We start from the raw sequence: 20646 nt of genomic DNA, 5'->3' as shown, positions 1-20646 counted from the left end.
ATGTATGGTTTTATGTAGCAAACCCGCATTGAATCATGATAAGAAGGCTACAAGGCCGGCTCTTGGGCAATTATAATAAAGCCAATGCTTTAGGCCACCATTTGTATCGGGCCTTCAGTTTTAAGGGAAAATTTTATATAATTATGAGTTATTACGAAATTGGGCTTCTGGTGTAATTTGAATTTGAGCTCCTTAATTGATAAAAAGAACTGGCTATAATTTATGGTTTATAGGAGTTACTGACTATAATTATTTTTTTGAATAGAAACTGGGAATAAGAATCCAGACATTTTAAAAGGAAAAAAGTAAATTACTTTTTGAGTCTCTGTGTTTTAGTAGTTTTAACCACTTGATTCTAAAATCAAAAAGTTTAACACATTGAGTCCCTAACCGTTCATTTTATAACGTTTTGAGTTCTTTGTTTTAGTGGTTTTAACCACTTGAGTCCAAAATCAAAAGTACAAGTGTTAATTAAAGTTGGACTCAAAATGTTATAAAATGAGTGGTTAGGGACTCAAAATATTAAACTTTTTGATTTTGTATTCTAAGTGGTTAAAACCACTAAAATACAGAGACTCAAAAAGTAATTTACTCAAGGCTATAGAAGACCATGTTATTGCGAGTTTTTGTTTGGCATTCTAACAAGCAACTTGCATATGGAACTTGTACACCCCACTTTTGTAATGAATGTATTTTTGTTAATTAATTTGGTTATATGAACTACAAATAAATAAATTTCTTAGTTAGTATATATGTATGTGTGTTTGTGCGTGTGTGTTTTTGACATCATCCTCCGCATGTTTTAATTGATATATTGCAATCAACAAGTTTGACATTTATGTTTTGGAAAGTTGATATATAATTAAATATGAATTTGAGAAGAAAAAAAAAAGGTTTTGTTGAATGTGTCCAAAATTTTGGGCTGGGTCAATAGTAGAAGGCTTAGAGAAGTTCCAACTACTCCCACCAATTTCAAAAGTTATGTAATGCAAGTAAAATTAAATATTTTAGTCATGTGATTTAAACTCTAAGACCATTAGTTTATCATAGCTTGTACCAAGTAATCCATCCTCAATGGCCTGGTAGTCTAGTAACATCGGTGATTATTCCCTTTAAAAGTAGTGTGGGTTCAAATCCTTGCATATTGTCCAGGTTGATAGATTTTTTAGATGCTAAATTTGGTCCACCATTTTAATTTTGTGGAAATTCACAGTTGTAGCAAGTGATCTATTTTGTCTAATTAAATACGTATTTTTTTATTAGTTATGTATATAATTATATGACTTGAATACACTATATGCATTGTTAAATCACAAATACTTGTAGAGTTGTAGTGTATTCACTATCATTATATGTGTGTATATCACAAGACTAGTCGTCTAGTCAATTAGTTGGCTTAAAAGATAACAAAAACACACATGTCCAACTTAACTATAGTATAATTCTTTTAATTCTTTTATATTTTCTTAAAAGTCAATTGAAGCTTGGGTTAAGTTAATGGTGCTACCTCGCTGCACGCTCAAGGTTTTTAGACCTTCGTGTAGGCAGGAGCGTAAATCGGGGAATCGTAAATCTTTGCAGTGTTCTGCCATCCAGCGTGCGCTCTCGGTATGGGGGGGTGGAGCTGGTTGTTGTGACCTTATTAGAGATTTGTTCGCTGATCAAGGGAGCCCCTCTCCTGCTTCTGACAAGGGTTTAGGTGGTGCTGCCCGGTCGGAGACCAGTGTAAATGTTAAGCAGTGTCTCCGAAAAGTGGCAGATGGACATTTCACGGCTGCTGTGAAAGTTCTCTCTTCTTCTGGGGTAGCCCCCTGTAATGGCGCTACCATGCAGGCTTTGCTTGATAAACATCCTGTTTTGCCTCCTCCCTTGTTGCCAGGCCCATTGTTCGCTGATCAATCGTTGGTGGTAGATGTGGAGGATGTCTTAGGGGGTATTAAATCATTTCCGAAAGGGACCTCGTGTGGTAGAGACGGGTTACGGGCTCAGCATCTTCTTGATGCTCTGTGCGGAGAAGGATCTGTTGTTGCAGGTGGGGTTCTTCAAGCTATCATGGGGGTGGTTAATCTTTGGCTGGCTGGACGGTGTCCGGCTTCTCTGGCAGAATTTGTTGCCTCGGCCCCTCTAACCCCTCTTCTTAAGCCGGACAATGGGGTACGGCCGATCGCAGTTGGGGCTATTTGGAGACGGCTTGTCTCTAAGGTGGCAATGCGCCGTCTTAGGGAAGATATGGTTAACTACTTGAGGGACTTCCAATTTGGGGTTGGAATCCCCAATGGGGCAGAAGCGGTTCTCCATAGTGCAAATAGGTTTCTTGATTGCTATCATGCAGATGGATCGTTGGTCATGCTGACCATTGACTTTTCTAATGCGTTTAACCTGGTGGACAGGTCGGCAATGTTAAAGGAGGTGCATCGAGTTTGCCCTTCCTTATCCCCATGGGTGAATTTTTTGTATGGTCAACCTGCTAGGCTTTACGTAGGGGATAACTGCATTTGGTCTACCACCGGGGTTCAGCAGGGGGATCCGCTAGGACCTTTACTGTTTGCTCTGGCTTTACACCCCCTCATTACCCGGGTCCAAGAGCAGTGTCGCCTGCTTTTTCATGCTTGGTACCTTGATGATGGTACGATTATTGGTCCTGTTCGTGAAGTGGCTAAGGCTTTAGAAGTTATCTCAAGGGAAGGCCCTTCTTTGGGGCTCCAACTAAATGTTCGGAAGACTGAATTGTTCTGGCCATCATGCAATGGGGAGAAGTTTGCTGCGGGGTTGTTCCCAGAGGATATTGGGAGGCCTAAGCTGGGAGTCAAGTTATTGGGGGGTGCTGTCAGCCGTGATCGGGACTTCATCAGTGACCTGGCTGTTAAGAGGGCCTCCCGGGCTGTCGATCTCATGAGGGTACTCCCACAACTTAAGAACCCACAATGTGAACTCCTTTTACTGCGTTCGTGCATGGGAGTTGCCAAGCTTATCTTTGGTCTCCGCACATGCCAACCATCTTATGTTGGAGCGGCTGTTACTTTGTTTGATGAAGGACTTCGGCAAGCCATTGATGATATTGTGGTTGGCGGGGGACCGTTCTTTGGGGACTTGCAATGGCGATTGGCTTCCTTGCCAATCAAAGAGGGTGGGCTTGGATTACTATCGGCGGGGGATGTCTCGTCTTTTGCCTTCGTGGCCTCCAGAGTGCAATCTTTGGAACTTCAAGATCATATTCTGCGAGCTTGTTATATGGGTGATTTGGATTCGGACTTTAGGGCTGCGTTGGATGGTTTACAAGCCGTTCTTCCTGATGTTGACCTTGGCGGTTTTGCTAATAAAAGCACCGCCCCCCGTGAACCTCAAACTATTTTGGCGAGTGCTTTTTATGGTAAAACCGTGAAGGAAATCAATGGTGTTTTCGGGTTATCCCCTCGGCAAAAAGCTGTTTTTGATTGTTTACGAGCCCCCCACGCTCAAGATTTCCTTACTGTTATCCCGATCGAGGGCTTGGGGCAATGTATGTCGGCAGTAGAATATCGGTCTGTCCTCAAATATCGATTGATGATACCATTGTACCCTGAGGATGAACCGTGCCCTGTTTGTCGGAAGGTGTGTCTTGATAGCTTCGGGGAACATGCCCTTCACTGCAAAGAGCTTCCTGGCTTCAAGTACAGACACGATCTGGTTAGAGATGTGTTGTTTGACGTTCTCAAGCGAGCTGGTATCGCTGCTAAAAAAGAGGCTCCGGTTAATTTCCTAACGGACCCGAAGGAGGGGAGGTCTTCCCTTCGACCAGCCGATGTGCTGGTTTTTGGATGGTCCGGGGGTAAGCATGCTTGCATTGATCTCACGGGGGTGTCGCCTCTTGCCGGTTTCAGGGGCAGTGGTTTTGTTTCAGGGCAAGCGACGCAGAAGGCTGAGGCGGGGAAAATATCCAAGCACGAGCAGGCCTGCATAGATAATCAACATGCCTTCCTTCCTTTCGCGTTCGATACCTTTGGTTGTCTGGCCCCTGTGGCGTCCGGTTTCTTGAAGCGGGTTCAAAAGGCAGCACTTGCACATGCGACAGTGTCTGTAGGCCATAGTTATGTGTTTAGCCGAGTAGGATTTGCAATTCAAAAGGGGGTGGCGGCGCAGCTTGTTGCCCGTCTACCAACCCATGATTTGTAATTTGCTCTAACCTTCTAATGAGTTAATTACAACGTTAGTTTATATCATTCTAATTATGACATCATTCAATAAGTTCATTTTTCAAGCATTGGCAGTCATTATTTTATCCTATGCTCTCTAGAGAACCCCTATTTACTCACGTCGAACTGACGAAGCTTAATATTAATCGTGAGGTCTAACCTAGTGGCACGATTAATGGTTATCTCATGGCAACCGGACCATAAAGCATCACAGGAGTCCAGAACCAGAGACCACCACAAGGCCACAACTTCTGATGTAGGTGTTGCTAAGACTAATGTTAGGTAGATTATGAACAATATATAAATTAAAACATTTGAGGTAAAAATCATGAACATATTGCACAAGAACAATCAATAATATGATGATCTAATGAAACAGCTGCTGAAAAAATGCAACATTCATCCCATGTATATTAACCAGAAAAATAAACATATAATCTTCCTCTAACTAACACCAAATCCATTTGAAGATGAAATTAGCGTAAGCCATTAAGAACCTTTTGCGGATCCAGCTGACCGCTGAAATAACTAGAGGACACAATAGAAAGTTCTTGACGACCTTTCCATTCTTCACACGGTTTTAAGGTTATCGCATTTTCGATTGATGCAGCATCCAAGCATAGCATGCTTTTGTAGTCTTCATCACCCAAATCCACTATCGCCTTTGCCTTTTTGTCCCAAGGATTCCACACAACTGTATATGCAACGTATATGTATCATTATAAATATAAATAGGACGAAAATCGGTTATCTTTTTATGCTGAATTAAAGTTTACCTGCATCCACCATGCCTTCTTTACGTAGCACAATCGTTCGCTTTCTCTCATGGTCAATTACAGCAATCTTAGTAGGTGTGCTCAAGTACACTCGATCAATCTAAAATTAGAAAATGCAAACTGTTTGACCCGTGAAAGATTTAACATAAGTCAAACCGACCCATTTGTATAAACGCAAAAGATCTTACCTCACCGTCAAAGGTAATGGCATCTGCCTGCTCTGTGTACCTTTCTCTTTTTAACAAATTGTCAAAATAGTCAAGTGTCTCCAAGCCCTCAACACGTACTTCACTGCAAATTAAGTTGCGTTAAGAAACCTATTTGAAAAGAATAACAAGATAAAACATCTTCTAGCATAGCTATTAAGTTGAATTAGTCAAACCTGACATCTGATACAGAAAAATAATTACGCAGTGCAATAGTAAATGAAAACGCCTTGTTGTCAACGTTTCTCACACGAGGGATCATCGTGAGCTTGTCGGCACCAACACAAACACGAAGCCGCAACTCAAATCTAAAAGAAATCCATGTGCAAACAAGTATTAGCATCCCAATTATAATTAATTATTTCAAATAAATTACGTAACGTACCTATATGGCCATGTATGCAGATCTTCTTCGGTTGATTTCAGTACGAGATCTACCATTGATTGATTGTTAGCTGGAGGCAAAGGTGAAGGATCTTCATCTAATGACCACAACCTGTTCCTTGCAAATCCATGCTGCTCCAGTGTACCGAAATTTGCAACCTATGTATATGTGAATTAAAGTTAAGAACTAGATGTTCTAGATGGTTAAAAATGGTATAATGTCTGGTTAAATGCAAACCTGAGGAAAGCAAATGGGTATGCCGCCTCTTATTGGTTTTGGTGGTTTCGTGACAGCCTGCAAACAGAGCATTCTCTCATGATCATAACACAATGTTGAAAATTTAGAAAAAGAACGACAGAAGAAAACCAACCCAAAAAAAAACACGAGTATTTTTCCAATGATTTGTGTAGGATAAACGTGTGCTGTAATACACCTCGAAGAGAACACTTAATATGCAGTAGCCAGTTTACTTGCAGTTTCTTGCACATAATTAGATCATTTGAATATTAACCTCAAAAGTGCATCCTAAATGTGTCCTCCATTTTCTTAAACATGTAACTGTTTAAAATATGATCTCAACCATTAATTCACGGATCTCAACTCACTACAGAATTTTGTAGGGGTGTTCAATAGCTAGCATCCATTTGTTGAGTGGTTTACCATATCCTTAATTACATGAACATGTGATAGCGAGTCTTATTTATTTGATGAGGCGGAAGTAAAGATACAAATGAATGAATGAACAAAACATATGACAAGAGTAAGAAGTATGCCATTCCACTGTCTTGAAATTAAGCTACGTAAAGAATTCGCAATAAATGATATGAACGAAACACATGACAAGAGTACTAAACAAGTATACCATTCAACTGTCTTGAAATTAAGCTACATAAATAATTCACCTTACTGCTCATGAAAAGCAGCTCTTCTCGCCGTTGGTTCTTCCACGACACAACCTGACCCCCATACAAGAGCACCTAAACCAATAAAAAAATCCAAATCATTAACCAATAGACTCCCTTCCTTCCAGTTTCACCTAAAAAACAAACTATGATGATGCTTTGCAAACACTTATTCTACAGTGGAGTATAAAACCGGTATATAACATCTAAAGAAGTATATACAAAGTAAAGGCATCCACCTTTCATTATTATACTCAATGCCCTATAATTTCAAGTTAAACATTTCTCATAAACACACATTTCCATTGCAAATTATACACATATACTAGATCTATATATTCAGTAGAAACTACAAAACTGTATTAATTTCATAGATCATCCGATATTTGCAGATTCGATAACTTCGCCAACAGTTGCAGATCATCAACTGAAGTTTCACAATTCCAATGATCGTTCACCTAACCAAAACCACAACTCAAATTCTCAAAACAACAATGCGATGCAACCGAACTGCAAATTTCATTGTTCTTGTTCAACAACAGATCAACAAAAAAACATCTCAAACGAGTATTTCGATTGTGGTTTACAACAAAAGTTGTGAAATAACGTAACAAACAACTGAGCATATGAAATCACGCCATAAACTAACTAACAATAAACAAACAAATGGAAAAATAATGAATTATCGAATCAGGAAACAACAACGAACCTCCGTCGTTGATCCGGTAGGCTCACGTAACAGAATTCGAGGCGATCGATCTCCGTCGTTGATGATATTAACCGCCATGTGAGATCGATCACAGTATCAGCAACAAACAAACAAACCTGCACAGAAAACGAGGAATACAACGGAATACGAACGGAATAATAATAATATTATGACGAAAATGAGGAATTTCAAAACATGGAATGAGGAAATGAGGTATATATAGATACAAGTTATGTATCTAACACCGCGTATGTCATGATTTCATCTATTGATTTGATAAAATATGAAAGTTTGATGCTAAAAAATGGAATAAAACAAATATGGAAACAAAAGATGTCATTATCGATAACAGTTAATTACAATCTTACGCTTAATTTTATTTGATTAAATAAAATTACAATTAAGAGTCGATCAGCTTCGTGTTTGGAGAACAGCTTACAGCCCACCAACTACGCCAAAAGCCAGTGCGGTTTGTATTTTTATTTTTTGTTTTTTAGTAATAAACCAGTGGAGGAGATGCACACTGGACCAGATCTACGGTTGTTATCAACTCGGTTAGGGTCGGGTCTAGTCAAACTTCAATTTCTGCTTGTGCACTACGCGTGCTCCTTCCATGTCATCATTTAATTTGCCATTTGGCAGGATTTTTATAGGGTGGGGTGAAAGTGCATCAACGTGTGGCGCCGCTGCCACATTAGCATGAATCCCGCACCCAAACTCTACGATAAAAGATTTTCTTTTTCGTCTTCGATATGCTAAGCACGCAAAAAAAAAACGTCACTAGACACCGCATGAGGTGGGGCGGTGTTCCCACGCGATAGGGTCCCATAAGCCTTGCTACATATAGGGTTGCAAAACGACAGTTTTTATCTATGTACTCAAGCTCGACTTGAAATTCTTATCAAACATGAACGATTATTATTGGCGTTGTCAGATTTATCATTTCCATATAAACTCAGAAATACATCATTAGTCGAGAATTAATTTATAAGAATAGTCAAATTTATCAAGTACCAAAAGTAAACTCAAATTATATCACAAGTCAAGAACTAGCTTATAAGAATTTGACTCCAACTCTTATCGAAGATTCCAAAAACTGAATAATATGTAACAACGACGGACTAGAGACTGGGAAACTTTTATTGAGTTACCCGAACTCCTCCAAGTTGAACAACTATCAATTTGTAATGGAGGTCAATCAAGCTTCCTTAACTAAACATAGTTTCTAATGAACATTTCAAATTGTTTGAACTCTCGAATGAAGCTCAAATCTTCTCAATGCAAGTTCGAGCATGCATCATGAAGGTTCGAGTTCACTTCAAACAATATCATATGTAATTTCAATAGTTACACATTGCTCGCGTGTGTGTAGTTTGGGACACGCAAATGAACTTAGGCAGGTGCATTAAGACAATATCATAATAATTGGTAAAAGTATATTGAATAATTTATACACAACAGAAAATACATGGCATGTGGTAGTTGGTACATTCTTCCAACAATAAGTTGCTTTAAAGTTTGTTTTACCCTTGTAATCAATCATATATATAAACAAATCAAACAGAGACTGGAAACCACATTTCATCTTAACCTTCTATAAAAGCTATAGGCCACAGCAACTGTTACCACGGCACCAACGACAGCAGCGACTGTAACAACATCATGTTTTTCCCATTTTTTTCTCAACGTGTTAAATGCACCGAGTACTTTATTTACTTCTTTTTCTGTTTCGGTTTCAGGTGTTTCGTCTCTGCAACATGAGAACCCATTAGCACCTTGACAACACCCTCCATTGTTTTCTCTCTCTTTCTCTTTCTCTCTATCTTTCTCTTCTATGGTGCTGCTTGCGTGGTGGTCCGCTTCAGAGACTTTTACGTCATTTCCGTTTGGAAGGGACTGTTCAATTGCTTTTTCAGCTTTCTTGACCACAGGAACTCCCATTTGGCCCCTGCAATGGATTCAACTGACTGTAACTTTTGGCAATATGGGCGGGTTGGGTAACCCGGTCAAAACTGGTATGTTTGTACGAGTAATTTTTTTCTAAGATTATTTATACAGTTATCCAGTATTAAAGGTTACATTAAGTCCACCCCACATTTCTAAACAGCATTTCTGGTCACCCAAGTATCAATTTGTTATGCTACTTCAACAGCTAAATTGCTAAAAAACCGTAAAAAAAACAAAACTGCCCTTACTTCTAAGTTCTAAATAAAGTGACACAAACAATAGTTTGTTTAACATGTTAACATCTCATCAGGTATATTTATGTCATTTTGCATTTTTGAGGGCATTTGTGTTATACTCTCATCAAGCAAGGTTTTGGCCTTTATGACCATAATGAAACCATATAATCCATATTGATACTTGGGTAGCATCTTAAAATTATACTGGCTTTACTGTAACTAGACCTGGCAAACGGGTCGGTTCGGGTCGGGTCATGGGTCGGTTCGGGTCAAGACGGGTCAATTACAAAAAAGGGTTGTTTTGGTTCGGGTCGAAACGGGTTCGGGTCGGAACGGGCTCAGGTCGAAACGGGTCCGGGTCGGAACGGGTTTCGGGTCGGGTCGGGTCGGGTTGGTTAAAAATTGCTTTCTTTCACATCTAAGTTAGAAAAATGAATAGATTTGGTTAGTCGAACACTAATGTTCAAAATACAATATCTTCCAAATTCCACATAACGAATCATTACTCAATAACCTCGTGCTACACCATGCACCTCATGCGTTAAAACTTGTATATACTATATATATAAAAATATAACACTTTCCATACTAAAAACAAAATATAGATTTATATTTTGCAAAATCCACACACGCAAAACGACTTTCGAAAGTGGATATTCCAAAACATACCATCTCCATAAAAGACTGTAAAAGATATTACCACCAATTTACACTTATACCCCTGTAAGCCACCGGAAATACTCACTGATCTCTTCCCCAATTCTACCATGAGTTGCTTCATAATCATCAACAACCGTCTCACTCCGGCAACTACTTCCAGTGAAGAACCTTCCAGAACCTCCAAACGATAGCAAACGTGAAGACAGAGAAACTGATAAACGAACCACGTACTCACGCAACCAATTCCTCCGTCCACTCTCACTGCCGCTATTCACGGCAGTCTTCGCCACCGGAGAAGTTAAATCCTTATCAACCGACGTAGAATCCGAAGACAGCATTCCGCCGAAAACTCATGTCGGCCTAAAACCCGTTGTGATCCGAAACCCGTCCCGTGCGGAAACCCGTGTCGGCCCGAACCCGATCCGAACGGACCCGTTCCGATCCAAAACCTGCTGCGTGCCAAAACCCGTCTCGGTCCGAAACTCAATTTGAACTGAAACCGTTTCGATCCGAAACCTATTTCGTGCCGTAACCCGTCTTGTGTGGATACTTGTGCCGGCCCAAAGCCCATTCTGATCCGAAATCTGACCCGTTTCTTTAAGGTGCTAACCCACATCGACCCATTTCTTTAAAGTTGTCGACCCGCTTTGACCCGAAAATAACAAGATGGAATTTCAATTGACCCGTTGTGACCCGTTTAGTTAAAATATCTTACCCAAACTAACCCATATAATTTTAAAAGCAACCCAAACTAACCCATTTGAAAGCCTTTGGGTCAAGATTGCCACCTCTAACTGTAACCTTTTGTATACTTGGCGCCCTCGTTCCCAGATTTGTATCATTACAATAATATCAATTTTTTTATTAAAATGATTTAACAGGTTTTATGCATAAAAATACACTTTGGGCAACTTTCAACACCTTTCACACATTTACTTTCTAGTCAATTTCCCAGATATATCCTAAGCAGTGAATGTGGTAAAATATCGGGTATCGGTCAAGTACCGATATTTGAGAAATAGGTAGGTTATCACGGTGGGATATCAGTAATTTTAATATAATGCAGAATTTACGTATATAGCAATTTAACACTAACAATTCAATATACTCTCCTACCATTAACAAATTAACTTTTTGCAACTTGCAAAATGATAAGATCCGATTCTGATCAATGGCAATAATTTGGAATTGAAATTGATACGAAGAAGATGATCCAATCCGATCTTACAGACTCGATAACAAACTCCGAAGAGTTCCCAGGGCTACGCCCTCTCTCTGTAAACAGAGCCTAACAACTTGCGCCTTTTTCTTATCCCCTTCCCCAAGTAACTAATGACTCATACTTATACTATATTATTTGCACTTACCCCCCCTCCTAGAATAGACAAATGACATTTAGACTAGAAACTATAACATGATTCCTATCATTACTCCCCCCCTCAAAACAGTCTTGTCCTCAAGACTGGAATCAGTTACGAGCTCCAAATTCAAACTGAGATCTCCGAAGTTGAGTCTTCGGGAGGCCGACACTGCCCGTGCACCACCCATAGTTGACTTGAAGGAACCCGAACAGGAGCTGAAATCGAAGGCGTATAACGGCTACGTTGTCAAAAGCGCAAAAAGCGCGCGCCCGGGCGCAGCGAGGCGCACCTATAGCGCCTGGTGGTAGCCTAGGCGCAAAAATGGGATTTTTTTGAAAAAATGGTGCTGAGGCGCAAAAAGCGCGCGCCTAGGCGCAAAAAAGCCGTTGTTGAGGCACAGGAAAAAAGGTAAAACAGCACAAATGATCATTAACGTTGTTGAGGCGCAGGAAAGGCTTTACCTTATAAACAACCACTCACTTTGTTCCCACACCAACGTGGGACAAAGTATTTACCACCTTTTGAGACTTTTATTCACACACCCAAAACTTACAACATATAAGTCCTAAAGTTTTGCTACTAACTATTAGCTACATGATCTTAAATGGCATATATAATAGTTTTTTTTAAATTTATATGTGGAACCTTATTTATTTTCAAAGCATAACATATTTTTTATATTTTTTTTCTCTATGTGCGCTTTTCTTAAAAAAGCCCACGCTTTTTTTGCGCCTTGCGCCTAGGCTCCAGGCGAGGCCGATGCGCCTCGCCTGCGCCTTGCGTCTTTGACAACATAGTATAGCGGTTAGGTGGTTCTGGATCAGGGTCCAAATCAAACAACATAGGCGGTAAGTCGGCTAGTCGAATGTTGAAATTACCAAGGCCCGCGGACCACTGAGCAACATCTGGGCGTCCAATGTAATCAGCGCATAACCAAAACAGGGAAATCAACAATCGAGAACCAGAGAAAGGACTAGTTGAAATCGTAGCAACTCTCGAACCAACAATGAAATCCCGAGCTGAATGTACCGCTGTCTGTTTGGTGGTAACGGGCTCCGAATGTAAGGTTGAAGACGGAAACAAAGTTGCTGGAGAAATGGTCCCACAAAACGAGCCCAGATCTGAAGAGTACCGGCCCAATACAGTATCTGAGCCCAACACCCACTTAAAATCCTCCGACATGGCCCTAACTTCACTATGCATTATTGATTTCTCTGAGGAACGATCCTTTACACGGCCGTCCAGATCTGACGATGTAATTGAAGTGACCGGAGCTACAGATTTGCCGTGACGAACGGATGATGTGGCAAATATCGAGTCCACGACAGCCAATTGTGAAGACGGAAGTGAAGATCGGACATCCGCACATGTAGAATCCACCACCGCACTCGAATCCTGTTGTTTTATCCAATGCAGAAAAAACTTTTGGAATTATCTCTGTTCCTCCTGATCCGCTTTCAAAACCTGCAACGTTGCTTTAATTTCAGCTACATCAGATTGAAGCTGTTGAATCTGTTGATCGTGAGTATCCAAACGAGAAGTTTGATTCACCATGATTGAATCGGAAATTGAAGAAACAGAACAGATAGAGGAATTTGGAAGTAGAAGCCAGAAATAAAAGCAGATATAGAACCGAGAAGAAAAGCGGAAAGCGAATTGGATCTGAGATCTCAAAGTGAACACAGATCTGGAAATTGAAATTAAAGGAAAGCAGAGGTGAGGCAGGTCGGACCAATGATAAGATCCGATTCTGATTAATGGCAATATAATTTGGAATTGAAATTGATACGAAGAAGATAATCCAATCGGATCTTACAGACTCGATAACAAACTCCGAAGAGTTCCCAGGGCTACGCCCTCTCTCTGTAAACAGAGCCTAACAACTTACGCATTTTTCTTATCCCCTTCCCCAAGTAACTAATGACTCATACTTATACTATATTATTTGCACTTACCCCCCTCCTAGAATAGACAAATGACATTTAGACTAGAAACTAGAACATGATTCCTATCACAAAACACTTACAATTGTAGCAAGTAGGAACTGATTAAGACTACATTTAACACTAACAATTAACAATTAAGACTTAAAACAATAATAGCAACAATAAGAAGAAAGATGAATGGTAGAACTATGAAGAAAGGTACTGATATCGGGAATATCGGTGATATATCGGTCGATATCGCTCATAGTATCGGTACCGATATTTTACATGGAGGCCGATAACCGATATTATATATCACCGATATCAACTGCATAGGATAGATCACACTAAAATCTACAAACAAATGAACAATAACTTGCTAAATGAAAAAACAAATGCAGTAAAATTTTACCTCCAAATCCTATCAATGATTTCACCCTTTACAATGTGATTATCAAGCAATTCAGGCACGTCACTCGGGGTAACATAACCGTACCTGAAGCACACGAATTTTACCACTAATTAAACATGAACGAAAACGAATTAAAAAAACTTTAAATGAGTATAACAAACAAATTATCTTACCAATGACCACAAACTTTTTTATCTTGAACGCTATAAATTATCAAGTTCCCTGCATACTTGTGGCCACCAACATGTGAACAAGCTGTCACAGACACGTTATCCAATCCCCTCAATTCAGCCTCCTCTTTGAACTTTTTTATTAGAATTGGCCCACAAAATCCACACCTTTTATCTCGACTACTATGTGAACATACAAATACGTGTGAACCCGTCATTGTCTCCTGAACTCCTGCAGACCATAGTTTTCTATTCACAACCACTTCGTCCACAAAGGTATTAATGTCCGATTCTTTCAATCCTCTTCAATCACAGAAACTTCAGTAAGTAAACTACTAAATCGCTTCAAAATTATAGAATAGTCATAATATTTTAATATCACAAGTCATACGTGTTTGCTTTCTAACAATATGTGGTATATATCACATAATAATCCAACTGGTACTTTTCTCTCTCTTTTTATAGCTTGGAGAAACTGTTTGTTAGTGTTTGTTTTTATATATCATATCACTTTATAGTTTTGGGCCAAACTTCTTTTGGATGACCCATAAGCGTCTTTCATGTTTCTTTAACATACTCTGTCCCACAAATATAATAAGTTTCCTTTTAGGATGTCACATAAACTTCTTTCTGTTTTGTCCATGGAAACCATGACTAATAATTGAATGGGTTCACCAAAGAGTACTTCTGTATATTAGGAAAAAAGTCAATCATTTTTTTTTCAAACTACAAAATAGTCAAACACTTCCTTCAAAATTATATAGGAAGTCATGTGTTGCAGTTTCATGAGACAAAATATATTGTTAAAATTTGGCATACTCTTTTAGGATTACCAATTTACCATGATCCTTATTTTGGAATTATTAGATCCAATGCCCACATAGTGCACAACCATATCCACTTGTCTGATTGAGACATAGCAACACAGCTTTTGGATTATTGCATACCAATTATAGACCTAAACATATCATCATATCATGAACACCCGAATTATAACAGGATCACGTACGGTTTACAAACACAACTAACAGCAATTTGCAAATGAAAATCGGTGATTATCATCTTACACATGAACATCATGTGTGAGATAATAATCAGCCTCTTGCAGAAATGCACGGTAGGATGCGTCATCAGGTCCAAGTTGACCTCCGGGACCCGTGGGAGCCCCGTGCAGCTGGTTTGCCACATGAATGTCATAACAGATACAAGCTTGTAAAAGAAAAAACTAAGAAGTCATTCTTATCAGCAGCCACAGACGTAGAAGGGAAAAAATACATAGCAGAAAGCCTAAAAACAGATACACCTAAACATGTCTCAATGCTAAATCCTATTTATATCAACAAAAACCAAAAGCTCATAGGCATAAACCTAACAATTAGGTCATAACTCATAACCAACGGTATATAACTAACTAACTAACAAAAATACAAAATCAAAACCCTAGGGCATTATAACATTACCTGTACTTAATCATTTCAGGAAAAAGCAACACATCTCCATCCGATAACTCCGTACCTTCACGTCCCTCGCATATCGTCAACAAAGTCTACAAAATCCAGATTAAATTCACAAATCTCGCATCTAAAAAAAAGAAACACACATACGCATAACAAAAGTAACCTAACCTTTACAGGAATGTCGTTCTTCCGAGCTTTCAGAGCTCCGGCGAGAACCTTCGGCAGCGGATGAGCGTCAGACGATTCAACTCGCGACGGCCAGAGCTCATGAGTCTTATAACAAAGGATTACATGACGGTCGTATGCAATAGAGGTGCCGGAAAGTTTCTCGGAGTACATCTCCGGGCGTTGGAATCCGATCTTGACATTGTCATTGAGCGTCGGAGCGTCAACGGTTCCGTTCTCCGGTACGGCGGCCATACTACTGATAGAGGTGGAATGAAAGCGAGAGGAGACAGAGAGATAGGAGAAGATAGCAGATTGAATGGCGGGAAATGTTCTAGGGTTTGTTGGCATTTGCGGTTTAGGAGTAATAATAGTAAGGCATTTGGTTGTTATCGATGAGAGCTGCCGGTGGAGTAACTTACACCTTGTGTTTTTGGATGTTGAAGAAGAGTGTTGTTTTGGAGGCACGCGCTGGTTTAATTTTCGGATAGACAGTTGGATGTTTTACGGAAAAAATCTATATATTAGGGAAAAAATCTATATATTAGAAGATGGTTCGCAAGCACCACGTAGGATGGGGCAAAAAGAATGGATGTAAGGAAATAGGGATGATCCTAAAATATATGTATATATTGTATGTATGTATATACGTGTGTGTGAGGAGGTTTTGTCCTCATATGGAACGTCCTGAACGGCAAGAAGAAGACGGAGAGGGGCGAAATGGAGGGAGGAAGGGCGCCGGACCGCGACGGTAGAGGACCAACCTCCATACCGTCCAGCCTTATGGTGGAGGTTTGAGTCACTTTTCATTTGTTAGTCCAAAAAGGTTTCATCATTGCCATTTTAGTCAACTATATTAACTTCATATATTTTTTAAGGGTAACTTTCGTTTTGCTCTCTGTGGTTTGGTCATTTTAACGGTTTTGCTCCAATAGTTTAAAAATAGCCATTTTCCTCCCTGATCTTTCGAGTTTGTCGCCAGTTTCCTCTCTAGCTCTAACTCAGTTAAAACGTTCAATTAAAAGTAGGGTACTTCAGTAATTACTACCTGGCTCTAACTCAATTAAACGTTTAGTGAAAAGTCGTGGTCAGCAGGTGGTAGTTGCAGGTGGATGGTTGTAGATGTTGACGGCCGGTAGAAAGAGTGGTTCAAAAGATGGGATCAGAAAAAATTACTTATATACTTGTAAATAAACAAGTTATAGGTTTATTTAGGTGAAAAGACTTACATGCCCTTGCTTTTATCTATAAAATTACCAAAATACCCTTCTAGTTAATGGATTTTTTGGATAGAGTTAGAGGCGGAGAGCAAAATGACGATAAGTTAGAAAAATCAGAGAGGAAAATGGCTATTTTTAAACTATTGGCGCAAAACCATTAAAATGACCAAATCACAGGGCGCAAAATGAAAGTTAAGTCTATTTTTTATGTTAACAAAAGGGCAATTCGGTTATTTTATATGTAATTTTGTTAACTATAAGAGCAATTTGGTCATATAAAATGATCGAATTGCCTTTCTCGTTAAAAAGAAAAAATGAATGAAGTTAACCCAGTGGACTAAAATGGCAACGGTGAAACATTTTTTGGCTCATAGGCGATAAATGAAACATTTGAACTATACTGACAAAATGCCCCCAAACCATAGGGACTGAAATGGCATTTAACTCTATTATTGTGTTAAATTATATTTGTTGATACAAGTAGGTTGTTTATAAATCGATAAAACTAATCAATGATTTAATGTAAATCAAGTCAAGGAGTTTGAGATCGATGTGGTTCGGTTTACGGTTTATTTTAAACATGTCACTAGAACATGTTCTTTTGAAACGTGTATTATTTGTAAAAAAAAATGTACGTTCATGAATCATCTTTATCGTTTAAGCAATTTTAATATAAGCTAACAATTTAAGAAAAAAAAACTAAAAAAATATGTGTGGATAACCTAACTTGCAATAATTATATTATTTTTATTTTTATGGAGTTGCTATAATTTATGTAAACTTATTTAAAATAGTAATAAAAAAACTTTGAAGTAAGGTCATGAGGTATGGGGCTTGGGTTGGGGCGTGGGTTGGGGAAAACGCCCAAGGCATCACCCCGGGTGGGCTTGGGTTGGGGCGTGGCCCCTTGGGGCTTGGGTTTCAAGCCGGGCGTGGGGCGGGGGAGCAAGGTGACATGGCGGTTTGTGAATGGCCAAAAGAAAAGAGTCGTTGAGCTAGCCGTTGGCCAACGGCTATATTTAAAAAATAATAATAATTTTTTCTTCCATTTTTTCACTATAAAACTCACATTTTACTTCCATTTTTTACCACATTCACCACATCTTCTATACATCTTCAATTCTCCTTCTACAAAACGTAAAAATGCATCCTTACAACCGTGTTTTTGACCCGAGCAACCCGTATGGATTCCAAGAAAATAATCCTAGCCCACCACCCACTCGTCCAATAGCTCGTCCGTTTTCACAATCGCCCATCGACCTTTCACCAACCTCCATCGACCTTTCACAAAACGAATCCGTTCCCGAAACTCAACCACCCAAAGAGGGTCCTTCCGCATCGAAACCCATAAAAAAAGTCATAAGAAAAAAACCGAGGATAAAGTAGTTGAAACCGCCAAACGAAAACAACAAAAATGGGTCTATACTGAAGAAGTTGCATTGGCGAGGGCTTGGTGTGAACAATCTCAACATTCAACTTTAGGTATTCTTAACCTTTGTTTTTATTAATGGAATGGTTATTTTTTTATATAAGTTTGTAATATATTAATATTTTTTAGAGTAAATTACAAGTTTTGTCCTTTATGTTTACGTCAAATTGCAGGCGCTATCCTTTTGGCTAAAAGTTTACAGGCGGTGTCCTTAATCTTTCAAAATCTTGCACGTTTTGTCCTTTATGTCAAACCTGGTTAGAAATCTCAGTTAAAAACTGTCATGTGCAATACACATGAGGGTAAAATGGTAATTTTCCTTTCAATCCTTTCTATTCCCAATTTATGACCCTCATCCTCTTTCTTCAACATTGTGTAAATTCCTCTTTCTTCAACATTGATCTGTAAATTGAGGAGAACAATAAGAGCATCAATGTTGGGAGAACAATAAGAGCCCAACAGCAACATTATCATCAATCATCAACCAACCCCCAAATAATATAAAAACCCCTCGACACATTTGTTACTTTATGCAAGAAAGAATATGAAGCCTCTCGTTTCACGTTTCTTGGTCCCATTTCTTCTCCAACTTTCAGTTTTAATTCTCCATTTTTCCGTCACAGATTCCAGTTACCTAATCTATGGCGAAGCGCTTACCAAATCGACCTTGTTTTTCGAAGACCAGCGTTCCGGTTTACTCCCCAACGACCAACGGATGAAATGGCGATGGAATTCGGGCATCGGAGACGGTCCGGCCATCAATGCCGACCTCACCGGCGGTTATTATGACGCCGGCAACAATGTTAAGTTGGGTTTTCCGATGGCGTTTACGACGACGATGTTGGCGTGGGGTGTGAGTGAGTTCGGAGAGTTGATGCCGCTGGTGGCGATACGGTGGTCACGGATTATTTGCTGAAGACGGTGGTGCAACCAGGTCGAGGGTTTTTATATTATTTATGGGGTTGGATGATGATTGATGATAACATTGTTGTTGCTGCTCTTATTGTTCTCCCAATTAACATGGATATGGGGATGTGAATTATTGACCAAACTCAGAATTTATGGATTAATGTTGAAGAAAGAGGGGTGGGGGTTATAAATGGGGGAATAGGAAGGGTTGAGATAGAAATTACCATTTTACCCTCATGACAGTTTTTAACTGAGATTTCTAACCAGGTTTGGCTTAAAGGACAAAACGTGCAAGATTTTAAAAGGTTAAGGACACCGCCTGTCAACTTTTGGCCAAAAGGACAGCGCCTGCAATTTGATGTAAACATAAAGGACAAAACTTGTAATTTACTCATTTTTTATTAAAATAGGAAATTCGCAACATCGAACCGCCCTGTGGGAATCGGTTAGTAGACTATTCCATGAAGAAATGGGTATGGAGACTTATCGTGAAAACGATAGCTTATCCTCAAAGTGGAGCGAAATAAGCACCCAACTTACAAAATTTAGTGGGTTTTTAAATAAAGCAAAGCAAAACCCTAAAAGTGGTGAAACCGAAGCCGACATTTTGACAAATGCAGTGGTCGCATTCAAATCAAATATGAAGACCGACTTCCGTTTCATGCATTGTTGGGAGATTTGTAAATTTCATCCAAAGTGATCGACTATCCCCATTGGTAGCGAAACTAACTCGTCTTCCAAAAGGTCAAGGGTCTCGTCCCAAGCCCAATCTGATGCACGAGATCAAGAGTTTGAGGACCTTTTGGATGATTCGCCAAGTCCAAACCAGCCTGAGCATGGAAGAAATGCCTCAAGAAGGCGTGCTCAAAAACAAACGGCGTCGCCTTCAGCTGGGAGTTCTGGCTCGCGTAGGAGAATATACAGCGACCAGTTGGATGACATTTCATGCAAGTTGGATACATTCAACGTATTCCAACAACAAAGGGCCGAAATACGAAGGAGCAAAGAAGCTAGAGATGTCGCTAGAGATGCCCTGAAACAAAGACGGGATGATTTGAAAATTCTATCCCAGCCGATTGATCACCTACAGGGTGACGAGTTCGAAATAGTCTTAGACCAGCGGGTCAGCCCAGCCGGTCAGCCCACAAGCCCACCAAACCCACGCCCCAAACCCCCGCCCCGGTCATACCGTGTGCAATGTGGGTTTACCCATGTCTGCCACCCCATTCCACGTGTCAATCAATGCCCAACCCAAGCCGCAACTCAAGCCCCACCATACCCCATATTCTAAGTATAGATTTCAATTACTATATTTTCTTTTATTTCGTAAAAAAGAAAATGTTTTTGGATGACAAAGGCTACACGTGGCTAGTATGAATCTTGTCCAAATTTCTCATCTTCTGTGGATGAGAATCTTCCCTGTTTCACTTGTCATGACAATGGAGCATCGGCTCGTGATCTATAACGTGATGTAAAAACTTTTAGAAAAGATTCCTATCATTTTCAACTTTCAAAAATGTTACTACTTACTACCTCCGTTTCGTTTTTAGACCATCACCATTCACCCGTGTAAAAACACATCTAATCAGCTAACATCTTCATAAA

The 20646-nt window shown here is 39.6% G+C and overlaps 2 protein-coding genes across 3 annotated transcripts; both read right to left on the bottom strand.

The window, feature by feature from the left end:
* Positions 1–4485: 4485 nt before the first annotated feature.
* LOC110921371 (putative glucose-6-phosphate 1-epimerase) lies at positions 4486–7613 on the bottom strand. Of its 2 annotated transcripts, XM_022165691.2 has the most exons (8): positions 7151–7613; positions 6442–6516; positions 5777–5833; positions 5540–5697; positions 5331–5462; positions 5137–5239; positions 4949–5048; positions 4486–4866 (listed from the first exon to the last, which is right to left on the bottom strand). In XM_022165691.2, the coding sequence occupies exons 1-8, from the start codon at positions 7226–7228 to the stop codon at positions 4649–4651; spliced, it is 921 nt and encodes a 306-aa protein (XP_022021383.1). In that variant the 5' UTR covers positions 7229–7613; the 3' UTR covers positions 4486–4648. The 2 variants fall into 2 exon arrangements, with proteins under 2 accessions (XP_022021383.1, XP_022021384.1); XM_022165692.2 differs by lacking the exon at positions 7151–7613 and having other exon boundaries at positions 6402–6513.
* A 951-nt stretch (positions 7614–8564) lies between these two features.
* Positions 8565–15952, bottom strand: LOC110920637 (altered inheritance of mitochondria protein 32). The gene is made up of 5 exons (XM_022164813.2): positions 15487–15952; positions 15322–15407; positions 13865–14164; positions 13692–13775; positions 8565–9098 (listed from the first exon to the last, which is right to left on the bottom strand). Exons 1-5 carry the CDS (start codon positions 15832–15834, stop codon positions 8732–8734), a joined length of 1185 nt encoding a protein of 394 aa, XP_022020505.1. The 5' UTR covers positions 15835–15952; the 3' UTR covers positions 8565–8731.
* Positions 15953–20646: the final 4694 nt, after the last annotated feature.

Source organism: Helianthus annuus, chromosome 17 (assembly GCF_002127325.2).
Source record: "Helianthus annuus cultivar XRQ/B chromosome 17, HanXRQr2.0-SUNRISE, whole genome shotgun sequence".
NCBI classification, from domain to species: Eukaryota; Viridiplantae; Streptophyta; class Magnoliopsida; order Asterales; family Asteraceae; genus Helianthus; species Helianthus annuus.
The sequence above is the reverse complement of the archived record's forward strand: the minus strand, read 5'-3'. Positions and strand labels throughout refer to the sequence as shown.

Bases quoted from the DNA above. Each gene is read 5' to 3' on its own strand.
- LOC110920637 (XM_022164813.2), bottom strand. From the start codon at position 15,834: ATGCCAACAAACCCTAGAACATTTCCCGCCATTCAATCTGCTATCTTC. The intron at 15,408-15,486 runs GTTAGGTTACTT...TGGATTTTGTAG, and splicing joins AGAACGACATTCCTGTAAAG to ACTTTGTTGACGATATGCGA. The intron at 14,165-15,321 runs GTAATGTTATAA...CTGTGATTGAAG, and splicing joins CCTGAAATGATTAAGTACAG to AGGATTGAAAGAATCGGACA.
- LOC110921371 (XM_022165691.2), bottom strand. From the start codon at position 7,228: ATGGCGGTTAATATCATCAACGACGGAGATCGATCGCCTCGAATTCTG. The intron at 6,517-7,150 runs GTTCGTTGTTGT...TTATTGGTTTAG, and splicing joins CTACCGGATCAACGACGGAG to GTGCTCTTGTATGGGGGTCA. The intron at 5,698-5,776 runs GTTTGCATTTAA...ACATATACATAG, and splicing joins TACCCATTTGCTTTCCTCAG to GTTGCAAATTTCGGTACACT.